Raw genomic sequence first — 14,652 nt, 5'->3', positions numbered from 1 at the left:
CTCATCATCACGCACCATTTCCGAATATGTGGTTGAGGAACAAGACGGTGGGACCGTCACATGGGGAACGGTCAGACGAGCGAGACGAGGTGCGAACGGTCCGCGAGCCGTTGGCTGACGGATTAGCGCTCACAGTAATCCTCATATCACCCTAGGGCCGTAGCCACTGTTGTCACGGAACGGGAAGCAGACAAGGCGGTGTCTGCTTCGTCTGAATCGTCAATGCAACGTCTGAATCATCAACCGCCCGCAGTGCGGGCAGGATGTATCCACAAGGGCTGCCCCAGCGTACTGGAAGCAGACCTCGTGTCCGTCCCCCTCCTCGATGAGTGTATTGCACCCAGGAGAACAACGGGACATGCCACGCTGGAGAAATTTGCTCTTTTAGAGAAAAAAAAACTCAAACACTTCTGGAACTGCCGAGACGCCCAGGGGAAGTCGCTGCAGGAACGGACAGTCCGCTGCACCACGTCGTAAGATTCCAGCAGTAATTCGGCATAGAGTTTGAAGTCTCGAATTCGATCAGTATGAAGGCTCCGAAGAAAAAAGCTGAATTAATGCAGCACGCCATCTCCCTTTTATACCCGGATATCCGGGGGCGGAGTCCGGCATGCAAATTTCATTGGCCAATTTCATTCGCCTTTTCTAAAGAAGTTGGAAGCGATTGGTTCTCAAGGACGAACCAAATCTGTCGGCTTGACACAACGTCGAGAGACCGAAAGAAAGGGAACTGGTCTCATATAGCCTACCACAGTATACAAAAAATTTTAAGGATAGAAAGAGTAGAAAAGAGATAGAAGTCAGATCTAAATGTTCAGGTGCTGACGGAAGAGATGTGTTTTCAGCCGATTCTTAAAGATGGCTACAGAATCTGCTGATCTTGTAGCAGCGGTCAGATCATTCCACAAATGTGGAACAGATCCAGAGAAGGTACGTGAGAGTGATTTTTTCCCTTTTTGGGATGGAACTACAAGACGTCGTTTGTTTGCAGAGCGTAGGGATCTGGCGGGTACATAAATCTGTATTAGCGAGTGAAGATATGGGGGTACCAAACCAGTGGTGGTCTTGTAGGCCAAGAGCAGAGCTTTGAATTTGATGCGAGCGACTATAGGGAGCCAATGTAACTTAATGAAGAGAGGAGTGATGTGTGCTCTCTTCGGGTTCATTGAAGACCACTCTTGCCGCTGCATTCTGGATCATCTGTGGAGGTTTGGTTGTGCAAGCTAGAAGTCCAGCCAATAGCGCATTGCAATAGTCCAGTCTGGACAGGACAAGAGCCTGGACTAGGATTTGCGCAGCATGCTCGGACAGGAAAGGTCTAATTTTCCTATTGTTGTAGAGGATGAATCTACAGGACCGGGTGGTGCTGGCAACATGATCCGTAAATTTCAGCTGATCATCAATTACCACTCCCAGGTTTCTGGCCATTCTGGAAGCTGTGATAGTTGATGAGCTTGGTTGAATGGAGAGGTTGTGATAAATCTTCGGGATTACAAACAGTTCTGTTTTTGCAAGTTTCAGCTGCAGGTGATGGTCCTTCATCCAGAGCGAAATGCCACTCAGGGATGCTGAAATGCGTGCAGAAACAGTCTGATCGTCCGGCTGAAATGACAGGTGGAGTTGTGTATCATCCGCATTGCAGTGATAGGAAAAGCAATGTTTCCGAATGACAGAACCTAGGGATGTCATGTACACGGAAAAGTGCAACGGTCCAAGCACTGAGCCCTGAGGCACCCTTGTATTGAGATGTTGGGACTCAGAGACCTCACCTCTCCAGGATACTCTAAATGACCTACCTGAGAGGTAAGACTTGAACCATTGTAGCACCATTCCAGAGACACCCATAGCCTTGAGGGTTGGCGCTGTTAGTATTCAACAGAGAGAGCTGTTCAGAGGGAGGGAGCGTGGTGGAGACTGCAGAGGATAAGAGGGAGGGAAAGAATGTTCATAGGTTGCACCGGAATGTGACCAGTGGGTAGCATGTGTAGTGTCTGGAGAAGTTAGGTTGAGATCAAGAGTGATGAGGAAATGATCAGACGTGTGCAGCGGGGTGACCTGAGAGTGAAGAGCAGCAGCGTGTACATAAGATCTAGTTGATTACCAGACTTATGGGTTAATGAAGTGGGAACTCGCTTGAGGTCAATCGACGCAGTCAGGTTGTTGAAGTCAGCAGACTGTGTTTTTTTAAGGTGGATATTGAAGTCTCCAAGTACCACCAGAGGAGTACCATCCTCAGAGAAGGATGACAGAAGTGCATCCAACTCCTCCAAGAAATGACCAAGCTGACCTGGGGGATGATAGATAACTACAACATGAGTTTTAACAGGGTGGATGACAGTAACAGCATGTGACTCGAAGGAGATGTTGTCACAAGAAGGTGCTAGCTGTTTGAATTTCCAGTCGTTAGGGATAAGTAGTCCGGTTCCTCCACCCCTCCCTGATATGCGTGGGCTGTGGGAGAAGGTGTAGTTATTGGAGAGGGCGGCCGGTTGGCACTGTCCTCTGGCTTGATCCAGGTTTCAGTAAGTGCTTAAAAAGAAAGACCAGAATCTGACCGCATGAACGTTGTACCACAAGTTTCAGGAGACGGCATGGAGAGGGAACTTAAGGCACCTCATTCTGGTACAATAGCCCATGAGAGAGAGGGACTGTTGTAGAGACTTGGCATAGGCCAAATGGTCGGAATCATTAAAAGAAGAGCCAAATCCAGGGGGGCCTGGATTTAGGTTGGTGCTCTCACCGAAAGTGTTGATAACCCCTTTTGTTTCTCAAAAAGGAGATGTTAGAAATCTCTCTGTTTTGTCTCACCTGTAATTTATCCAGAGAAACTTATCTGACAAAACTACACTAAACTGTCCTTTTCTATAAATATATGTAAATATCTACGTTATATGTTGGCGCTCTTGCCATTTTAAATAATCTGTAACTGTTAAATAGGCAAGTTTTAATTCAGGATTTGTTTGTATTCGTACATCCGAATGAATCATGACTTGATGTAATTCAAACCTACCATATCTGATATCTTAATGTTTTGTCTTTTTGTCTTTTTTTTGTAATTCCTCCTTGTTTATATATATTGTGTGACCATAGAACACTTTATTTTCATTATGTTATAATTTGGACTGGTATTTTTGTAAAGTTGCTAGGAGGTCATAAAGATGCAAATTAGCTGTTGAGTGGACAAAGAACTTCTTCCCTGCTGAGGGCATGCCCTCTCATGAAGTTAAATATCGAGCCTGCTCTGAAAACTCAGCTTGGCCCTTTTTGCTCTATACCTGCCCTCATCAGAAACTGGTTCGTGGCGTCTCTTCGGAGACTGCCCTTTTCCCACACTGGGGGGGGGGGAGAAGGAACAATGGACTTTTTCTGCCTCGCACACCTTGATGAGTCACGCGGCTGGTCACGAGGCCCTGAACTTTCCAGCAGGACTGCATTCTGAAACCTTTTGAACAATTCCATCTCTACACGCGCATACGGATATTGGTCCACCACAGAGCCCGCAAGTATCCAATTCTATACACAGAATAGCGGCGTTAAGTTTGTACCTCTTTGTTAAAGATGGTTTTTATTGGTGTTCAGAAATTGCTGCCATCTCTCTCTCTCTCTCTCTCTCTCTTTTCTCACTCTTTCTCTCTCTGCGCTCCCTAGCACGTTTGTGTTTCATGTTTCATTGTTTTGTTTGTGTTTATAAGATCGTCATTATGTTCTCCATGTAGAGTAGAGTTTAATAAACAACCATATATATTCATTTTTGATGTACTTGGTCCCTTTAACTGTGTTTGATTTACGCTACCTTTGCTCTAAATCCTGTTTGGTAAAGTCACGTTACTTATGGCCATGAGATAATGTAAAATGTATAATATCATTGATGCATTCGCTGGACGAATGCATACAAATATTGTTATACTTTATATTACTAATTAGAAACTGTAAAATATGTATATTTAATAACGATTATTATATGTATTTTCCTTTAAGCTAAACTAATTCCTTGACTGAAATTGATTTTTTAAATAACTAATTTCATGGATGTGATCTTGATAGAGCTGGTGGAGAACCATATTTGGTGAGCTAAGCTCATCATTATTTTAACATGCACCTAAAACCGCTACACTGTAATAATCAGTACAACATGTTCAAGCTGGGTGTATTAAACACCACCAGGCACCTTGTCATGTCTGCTTGGAAAGCTTGAAGAGACGGCCATCCCTCCAGGCTATTGTTGTCATGGCTCTGCCTCTATTAGTCATGTTTTTCTTGGTCCTGTGGCAGAACCACGACAAAGCCTTTGGTTATGTGTGGAGAGAAACATATTATTGTCCTTTTGACAATAATATGCGTTCTCTCCAGTGTCTCGTCATTGGCCCCGCCCCTCTCGTTTCCTGTATTGTTTCCCGGCCGTGTTTGATTACCCTCACCTGCTCTGTGTCGTTATCCTTCGTTTGTCTTCCCTATTTAGTGCCCTCATGTTTCTTTGTCTTGTGCTCTTAGATTACGTTTGTCGAGCTTACCCGTGGTTGATGTCTTCTTTACGGTCCATGTGTTCCCTGTTCCTGTTTCCCCTGTCTTAGTAAGTGTTTAGTTTAGTCTTTGTCAAAGTATTGTCTAGTTTAGTGTTTAGTCAGCCTTGGTCCTGTTGTTTGTATTATTATTTTGTTACCTTGTCGTTTACCCCCTCGTGGGTGTTTTGTTTCTGTCCCTTTGTGTTTACATTAAAGTCTTGCTTGTTAACCCCTTCACCACTGCCTGCCTGCATCTGGGTTCTTCCACTGTGATTCGTGACAGAATCCAAGAGCCAAAGCTGAACCCAGCAGGCAGCCCATGGACAGACACTCAACCAGCCGCTGGCCATGTACCAGCAATCCGGTATGGTGGGACGCATTATCCTCCCAGTCACATGCCTGAGGGGGCCCGTTCCCGGCCCAGTGTCATCGGCCTCTGCAGGACTTTGCTCGGGAGGTCGAGGCCAAGAGGGCATCCGTCCCCGAGGTGCTGGTGAGTGCCTACCTCATGGCCGGGATGGACGACCCACCATCTTTTCCGGAGCGGGAGGAGTTGGTTTACCAGCCGTTCCCACTATTAGTGGAATGATTGCAGCTTCGAGAGGAGTATGGCAAAGACTCCTCTCCCATCAATCATCCAATCTCCTCTTGTCCCGGTCTGGCGTCCATCCCGGAGGACCGTGTGGTGGGTACTCTCACCTTGGGGAACTCCACGCCATCATCCTCCTCACCTCCTGCAGCCTCCCTACCACCAGTCAGCCTCGGTGGGAAGCGGGGAAGGCGAGAGTCCTGGGGGTCATCCTCGGAGGACTCCAACCCGGAGCCAACCGTACCATTTGCCTTCGACTTGCAGCTGGCCACTGGGCGGGTGGCCAGACTCAAGAGAAAGAGGCAACGGCGAGCAGCGCAAGGTCGGGCCAGTCCGGTGTCCAGTATTGTGTCCAGTCCAGTGCAGTTGGCGTCCAGTCTGGCGCAGCCGGCGTCCAGTCCGGTGCAGCCGGTGTCCAGTCCGGTGCAGCCGATGCCCAGTCCGGTGTCCAGTACAGTGTCCAGTGTCGTTTCAAATCCGGTGATCCAGCCGGCGTCCCAGCCGGTGATCCAGCCGGCGTCCCAGCCGGTGATCCAGCCGGCGTCCCAGCCGGCGTCCCAGCCGGTGATCCAGCCGGCGTCCCAGCCGGTGTCCCAGCCGGCGATCCAGCCGGCGTCCCAGCCGGCGTCCCAGCCGGCGATCCAGCCGGTGATCCAGAAGGCGTGCCAGCCGGCCTTCCAGCCGGTACAGCAGCCGGCCTTCCAGCCAGCGTCAAGTCCTGTCCAGCCGGCCTTCCAGCCGGCGTCAAGCCCTGTCTAGCCGGCCCTCCAGCCGGCGTCAAGCCCTGTCCAGCCGGCCTTCCAGCCGGGTCACAGCCTTGTCCCGCCGACGCTCAAGTCAGCAGTCCCTCCCAGGACTCCGCGCCCTCGAGCGCAGCCGGGGATTAAGACTGTCCCACCCTGTCCCAACCCCTTTGGACTTCCCCCTATGGACTCTTTTGTTCCCCCACCCCCCCTCCAATATTTGTTGTTTTTGTTTTCACATCCCAGTCCCTTGGTTATTCTTGCTTGTCTGCCTCTGATTTTGTTTTCCATGTTTTGTCTGTTTTGGTCACTGTCTCAGTCTGTCTTGTCCTGTTAGTCTACCCCTTGGTGAGCACCTGGTGGTGCTCATTAAAGGGGGGGGGGGGGGCTTCTGTCATGGCTCTGCCTCTATTAGTCATGTTTTTCTTGGTCCTGTGGCAGAGCCATGACAAAGCCTTTGGTTATGTGTGGAGAGAAACATATTATTGTCCTTTTGACAATAATATGCGTTCTCTCCAGTGTCTCGTCATTGGCCCCGCCCCTCTCGTTTCATATATTGTTTCCCGGCCGTGTTTGATTACCCTCACCTGCCCTGTGTCGTTATCCTTCATTTGTGTTCCCTATTTAATGCTCTCATGTTTCTTTGTCTTGTGCTCTTGGATTACGTTTGTCGAGCTTACCCGTGGTTGATGTCTTCTTTACGTTCCATGTGTTCCCTGTTCCTGTTTCCCCTGTCTTAATAAGTGTTTAGTTTAGTCTTTGTCAAAGTATTGTCTAGTTAGTGTTTAGTTAGCCTTGGTCCTGTTGTTTGTATTATTATTTTGTTACCTTGTCGTTTACCCCCTCGTGGGTGTTTTGTTTCTGTGCCTTTGTGTTTACATTAAAGTCTTGCTTGTTAACCCCTTCACCACTGCCTGCCTGCATCTGGGTTCTTCCACTGTGATTCGTGACAATTGTTTCCTTTCAACCCTCTCCACCAATCACCACCAACCTCTCCACTTTCTCCACTGACTTGTCTTAAAGCCACTTGTGACAACTTCTGGGAGAAGTTTTAAACCCAAAAGTCAGTGCTGTCATAAAATGAACAGCATTAATCCAGATTTTTACATTCTACACCTGTGGTCAATGAAATGAATAATATCCCTCTAGACTGTCCTGACAAAATATAATGGATATTCCAAGCATATAATGGACAAATCTATTATTAGTTTATTTTGGAAAATCATTTGAGAATTCAATGTGGGTGGTAATCAAAAGTGTTCATGGATTCCACAAACCCATAGCCATTTAAACAGACAATTATCTGAAATATGTTTGTTGGGCAGCTTTATTATTATCAAATAAATCAACATACTATAAAAAATAATTAATATTCAGTTTAACTGTACTCTGAATGGAACTGCTATTTAGTTGCCCCACTTCAGCACACCTCAAATGTGTCGTGGTATAGTCTTTGAAACAGATCAGCATATTTTTGCTTTTAAGCTGTAGAACAAACAAAAAAACGTATGTCCTTTATACACATCTCTTCTAAAAGATTTTCTTGATCTCCGCTTATCTATCCCAGGCGGTCCCCACTTCTTCCCTCCTATCCTCCCCGTACACCCTCTTCCAGGATCTGTGAATAGTTTACATTGAAGGCTCAGAGGAATGTGTGGGCTTCAACACCAGCCCTCTTTATTACATAACTTCTTTACTGTCTGTGTCTGTGTGTGAGCTGACTCACTGAACAAACAGAGATCTGATAATCCTCTCCCTGAGCCTGGCGATGATAAATAGGTGGTTATGCAAAACGCCCATAAATCTGATGGCTACCAATGTAATGCTTGTATTAAAAAAAAGTCCATGTGTGGTATTTATTCATTGTTTGGTTTCCAATACTGCCAAATGCTGCTGCTAAGCAACCTGGTGCTGAAAACTCTTGGTTTACACTACACCTCCAAGCAGCAGGGCTGGGGAGTAACGAAATACATGTATCTTAGTTACATATTTAAAAAACAAAATTTGAGTAACTGTATCTCATTACAGTTATTTTTATTTAATTATACTATTTTAATAGGTGGTAATCAAATAACAGATACATCCAAAAAGTATTTTAGATTACCAAAGTGATTACTTGGAATTTTAATGTCATTTATTTCATTTAAACATTAATATAAACTGTAACAGGCAATCTGTGATTATCTGACTCGTGACAATCTGCAAAAGCATCTTAAACTACAGTTATGCTCATAACTTTCATACCCCTCGCCAAATATGCAAAATTTGAATAACTTTAACAAAATAAAATGTATTTGGGTTCAAAGAAATTGTTTGTTAATTTTATTTAGTACTGTTCTGAATAAGCTATTTCACATAACAGAAGTTTACATATACTCCAGAAGACAAACTACCTGAAGTTATACTGATTGCCACATTAAAAAAAATGTATCTTGAATCTTTATTGTCTGTTGTTACGTGAATGATCAACGTCTGTTGCATGTTTTGTGATAGTTGTTTGTGAGTGTCTTGTTTAAGTATTTTTTTACGTAATTGGGACTTTTTGTCACACTGACACTTTTTCACACAATTGTGAGTTTTTAAAGTTCTGACTTCTTTTCTTAGAACTGTGAGACACACTCACAATTGTGGACTATAATGTCCAATGAGGGAAAACTGTGGAACTGATGTTGTTTAAACTAATATGCAGAGGATATTGCATTTGTTTTATGTAACTTTGTTTTATGTAAATTATTAGTATTCCAAACATTCTTAAGTATTTAGATTAAGTTACAAAACGTGTGTAATCTAACAAAATACGTTACAGATTATTTTTTAAAGCATGTATTTTGTAATCTGTAGTGAAATAGATTGAAAAAGTAATCTTCCCAGCCCTGCCAAGCAGTGTGTAAGTGAAACAGTAGTGCACTCACAACAGCATGTTGTGAGCATCAAGCCGATGCAATGCATGCTTTGTAAAAGAGTTCTATTGTATTTATTTTATTATTGTATTTATTTTGTTGATCGGTTTACAGCGCACTGGTGGTTACTCAAAGCTAAGCTTTTGTGTGCAGCACTGCTCTGCTGACACAGGTAGTAGAGATTGTAACCTGGTAATGTGAGTGCTGAAATAAAGACCCACCTCTTCCATGGCGCTAATGAGGTTCTGTGTTGACTTGCTGATTTCTCCTCCCCCGACAATTGCAGAACCGGCACCCTGGAACATGGAATCTGGGCTTCCGTTACCATTCATCTCAATGGTGTAAGTTGCTTTAGCCGGCCAGAAAAACTGATTATGCATGACAAAGTACACGGAAAACACGTACAGACCCTGAAAAATATCAAACACAAGTCAGAAGAGCTTGGCACCATGCTGCACAAACATTATTAATCTGCAGAAGAAAGCAGTGGATTGGCTATTAATGCAATTCTACTCAAAAGAAAATAATACGTTGAAGTTATGCTATACTGAATACATATGCTGAATATACAGTATGTATACTACCGGTCAAAAGTGTTTTAGAACATTTGAGTGAAATGTTTCCATAATCTTAAAAAGGTTTTGATCTCACATTTCTAAAATGAGTTTTGCAGACAAAAATGTGTGTTAATATTAACACATTGTTTATGTTATGCTATTCAATACATTAATGCCTGGTTTCACAGACAAGGCTTGAGGCTATCTCAGACTAAAATGAATGTTTGTGCTGTCTGAACTAAAAATAACTTGCCCTGACATATCTTAAACTATATCAGTGCCATTGTTTTGTCTCAAGATGTACACCAGTAATGTTTTTTTTTCTAATGCATTTTTATAAAAGTGACTTTATCCTAATGTAACCAAGCGATATATCCTAATGTAGCTAAGACATATTCTAGGCTGAAGCTAAACATTGCCTCTGAAACCACGCCCAGGGCCATGCACAGGGAGGTGGCCCAGTGGCTAGAGCCACTGCCCCTCTGCCCTCATCCTCTGAGCTGCCCCTCTCAACCCCAACCCCACCTCCGGGCAGGAATCCATTAAAGATCCCCGCTAAAATACGTCTGTTAACACTCCACTAAACATCCTCTGATTCTGCTTATCCGCTCCGTGTTTTCCCGCTCGCTCCCCAGTATCAGACAGTCTCTGTCCGCGCACTGGAGTAAAGACGACAGTTTCAGAAGTAATACACAGAATTAATAATTTGATCGTTTGTTTTTTGTATTTTTGTATGTCATGTTTTGCTCCTGGTTTTCTATTATTGGTGCTAACTGCTAACAACTTGTACAAAATATCCATGTTCTCATAAGAAAATGAGAATTCTTGTCAAATCAAATTGTTGTATCAATCTGATATAAATAACAGCAAATTTGCAGTTATTGGCACACTTTGTAGAAAATGTCTTCACAAAGCTGACAGTTTGTCACACTGTAACTGCTGTGCAGTACATTCCCCATTACCTTTCTTAGTTTAAATCAGTAATCTATAACATATTATATACTGTAAACATTTTATTAAGAGCATATTAATAGGAGCCCTAATAGCAGGAGAACATGTGAAAACCACTGAATAACATTAGGTTCCAAAGCAATTGTACTGACAGGTACCCCCTCCTTACTTGGTTATACATTTGGGCGGGCTTAGTCAAATCTTACCACGAACTGACGTAGATTTGTGGGGGTGTGGTTATACGAGGTGTTTCAGACAGGTCTGGGTGAGCATTCGCTTTTAGATAGAATGCATATTTTGTTCCAACACTTTAATTTTTGCAATTTTACATATCTAATACATGCATGGGCAACTTATAACACACCAAAGACAAAGAAAAACACGTATTCACGCCATATGACCCCTTCAAATAAATTAAATAAAGGAAATAAACAGCTATGACTTGGACTACCCGATCCACTCGGTCAACTGTATAAACGTAACAGGTTTGTGACGTACAAAAAATATTGCATTATTTACCCTTATTAAATAAATTGAATAAAGGGAATAAATGGCTATGACTCGGACTACCTTGTCCACTCGGTCAACTGTATTAATGTGACAGGTTTGTGATGTAGAAACTGCAATTTGCCCATGGAATTTGCACCACATCAATAACAACATAAAAAATGTCAGGGGGTCCTCAAAAATCTCTGGGGTACTATGCACATGCATGTACAGTAAATATACAGTAATAATAAACATGCAATTAATAAATTACTGTACAGTATATCTGATAAAATCACTGTATTCCTGTGTGTCGATTGGTGTGAAATATGGACCGTTTAAAATGAAACTGCATCCAAATGAAAACATTACCCTGCACTCCTTAAGCCAGTGGATAACAGCACACACACACACACACACATGCACGCGCACACGCACACACACACACACACACACACACACACACACACACACACACACACACACAAAAAGTCACAAAAATAGAGTATTGATTTCAGCACTCATTTACAGACTGTAAACGGCCACTCTGTGCTCCACTGAGCAGCTTTATCACTGCTGCCTGAAAGACACACTATAGCCCAGAGGCCAGAGCAACAAGCTTAATTACTTTTGATAGTTACATAACTGTTTCTCTGTCATGGTACTTCAAGGATGGGACGCAGACAGCGTTGTACTCAAAACAAGACTTTTATTATATAATAAGCCCACGAGGGGGCGAAACGGCAAGGACAAACAAAAAACAACCCACGAGGGGGCAAAACACGAGTGTCCAGGTAACAAAATATATAATCCAGAAACAAAAGATATCCACAAGACTTGACAAGGCATAAACAGGGGCACGAGATAAAATAATAGGCAGGAAAACAGTAAAAAACCGCACGGGACAGAAAACACGACGGACTAAAATAGGGACACTAACAAGAATCTTAACACTCTTAACACAAAATGGCCATGTGTCCCCACACATAACATAACAAACACAAGAGGCATGGTACTGTCATGAACCTGTCCACAGAACTAGGAAACTACTGACAGGAAGGACATGATCATGACATTCTCAGAACAGACGGGTGTGGTTTTTCAACGTGATCACATGAGAATTTGTAGGCTATGCATTTTGCGGAAAATGTGGTTCTACAAAACCTATATTTATTTACGTTTGCACAAACACTAAAACGCAAAATACTGACGTATCTACAGCATCTAAACGCACAACACTGACGTATTGATGACACATAAAACATTAATTAATTACATATGAAAAACTTTATAGACTTACAAATTAATCCTTTGCATTTCATATTCGTGGCATTAACATTTATTTTATTATATAGTATTTATTTGTCATATCAATGGCATCATGTTTTCAATTGCATTTACTAAAGTTTACTCGTTTACTTATTATGAAATCATTTCGGTTCTGTGTGACTTTGCTGCCAATTCGTTTAGAAGAACTTAAAACTTTAAAAGACTTTAAACTCTTAAAATGAATAACATTTCTGCAATCGTTTAACGATTGCTTATCATGTAATATTTACTTTGTTTGCCATGGGATACAAAGGTGTTTTCTATAACATGCTGTGACTGACTGTGGAACCATAAAATACACCAAAAACGCAAAATAATTACAAAAGGAATCAATTTTATTCGTCAGGTGTAATCCATATCTTCAGAATCCATTCGACTTTGAGGAACAGAACCAAATTAAAGCCTTTATTTGGGGATCTTCATCTCCATCCTGAGCAGCCACCGTTAGCAGCAACACCCGCACCGGTGCTGACACGCTCATTACAAATTTCAAAAGTTGCCTCTGGCGCAATCAAGAAGCTTTACGACAGGTTTTATGGCAGGAAAATTGAACGCTCATTAGCTCTCGCCAAAGAGTATAGATACCAAGAAGCAAAACTATGGTGCTTTTTTGACCGCCATTTTGGGGTGAAAATGCTTTATAACTGACATGGTTTCTAGCAAGCCAAGGCTTTTGTCATCATGTATTATAATCATTCAGGTTGAATTTAAGCTTTAATTTTTTTTAACAAAGCAGCTGATGTTGCCATCGCGACAGCAAAAACAGTGTTATGTTTCAGGGAAAAGATCAATGAACCTTTGTTGCACCCTTACGTGCCAAGTTAATTTGTCAACGGGCCATCAATGTAACGAGCTCTCCACCACAGCCAGCCACACCCCGCATCAGCGCCTCCCCACATTTAACCCTTTCCCTTTCACTGGACTTTTAAACTCATGGACTACACTCTCCATAATCCTTTGCACCCGTTCACACCATGATTGCACCCGCACCTGATCTTCATTTCCTGGACACTATGTAACCCTTGTGTTTTGTTGTAATCTTTGTCATGTCTAGTTGTTTGTTTGTTTTGTTTGTTTATTTAAAGTTTGACATGACAGGATATTGCCACACAAGACCCTGAAATGAGTCAAACATATACATCCTCTAAAACTAACATTTACTAATATACCCGGCATAAAATAGTAATATACAAACGGAATAAATCAATATACAAGCAACAGTAAAATGTAAACTGAAAAAAATATATAAATATAAGTACAAAGATACACAGGAGAGACATCCTACAGTCAGACACCTGTGAGTTATTTATACAACAGTTTTAGAGGACGAGGAATAAAGGAGAGTTCATGTCGCTTAGTTTTACTCTTGGATACAACAAATGTCCTGTGCTGCCGAAGAGAATAGGTAGGTGTTGGGCCCTGAGGGAGAAAACAATGCGGAGGCACTGTTCAATCACGTGTTCCGCAACTACGGCCTACCTGAGGACATCGTGTCGGACAGGGGCTTCCAGTTCATCTCCCAAGTCTGGAAAGCATTCTTCCAACACCTCAACATCACTGCCAGCCTTACCTCTTGATATCACTCCAAGCCAATGGCCAGGCTCAGCATAAAATTCAAGATATTGGGAGGTACCTGAGATCCTACTCCACAACTATCAACAGGGCTGGCACCGTTTCCTCGCCTGGGCTGGGGAACCCTCCACGGTGCCAGCCGTGGATCACTGGTTTCGGGAGAGCGAGAGGGTATTGGACTCAGCTCACCAACACCTGCAGCAGGCTATCCGCAGGTAGAAGATAAATGCAGACACCCGACGCTAACCCACTCCCCAATACCAGCCGGGACAACAGGTATGGCTGTCCACCCAGGACCTCTGCCTGCGGCAGCCATGCAAGAAGCTGAGTCCCATATACATCGGCCCATACCCCATCCTGCACCAGGTCAACCCAGTCACCTACCGTCTTCAACTCCCACCTCATTAAAGAATATCCCCTTCATTTCATGTCCACTGTTGAAATGTTACCATAACCCTGTTTCGGTTTCCTCCGTAGAGCCTGATCCTGGGGATGAGCCGCCTCCTCCTCCACCCCTCGACATCTCCCAGCACATCTACCAAGTGGAATCTATCCTCGACTCCAGGTGGCGAGGCGGCCACCTAGAATACCTCGTGGACTGTTAGGGGTACGGACCAGAGGAAAAGTCATGGGTGGCACGTGAGGACATTCTGGATCCCACTTTCCTCGCAGACTTTCACGACTCTTACCCGAACTGTCCGGCCCTCGTCCCCGCGGCCAACCTCGTGTGGTCCGTGGAGGGGGGGTACTGTAACAAGCTCTCTGCCACAGCCAGCCACACCCCCCGCATCAGCGCCTCCCCCCAGTTTCACCCGTTCCCTTTCACTGGACTTTTAAACTCATGGACTACACTCCCCATAATCCATTGCACCCGTTCACGCCATGATTGCACCCGCACCTGATCTTCATTTCCTGGACACTATATAACCCTTGTCTTTTTTTTGTAGTCTTTGTCAGGTCTAGTTGTATAGTTGTTACGTTCCCTGTCACTAGTTCAGACCATATACTTACCCGTGGCTGTTA

General features: G+C 43.6%; 1 protein-coding gene across 2 annotated transcripts in view; it reads right to left on the bottom strand.

The window, feature by feature from the left end:
• LOC130564291 (adhesion G-protein coupled receptor V1-like) overlaps window positions 1-14,652 on the bottom strand; it is an 84,849-nt gene that overhangs the window by 5,013 nt on the left and 65,184 nt on the right. For both annotated transcript variants that reach the window (XM_057350261.1, XM_057350268.1), the window contains exon 6: window positions 8,956-9,144. In XM_057350261.1, the coding sequence (XP_057206244.1) occupies window positions 8,956-9,144 (189 nt within the window). The remainder of the gene's footprint in view (window positions 1-8,955; window positions 9,145-14,652) is intronic.

Source organism: Triplophysa rosa, linkage group LG2, assembly GCF_024868665.1.
Source record: "Triplophysa rosa linkage group LG2, Trosa_1v2, whole genome shotgun sequence".
Taxonomy (NCBI): Eukaryota; Metazoa; Chordata; class Actinopteri; order Cypriniformes; family Nemacheilidae; genus Triplophysa; species Triplophysa rosa.
The sequence above is the reverse complement of the archived record's forward strand: the minus strand, read 5'-3'. Positions and strand labels throughout refer to the sequence as shown.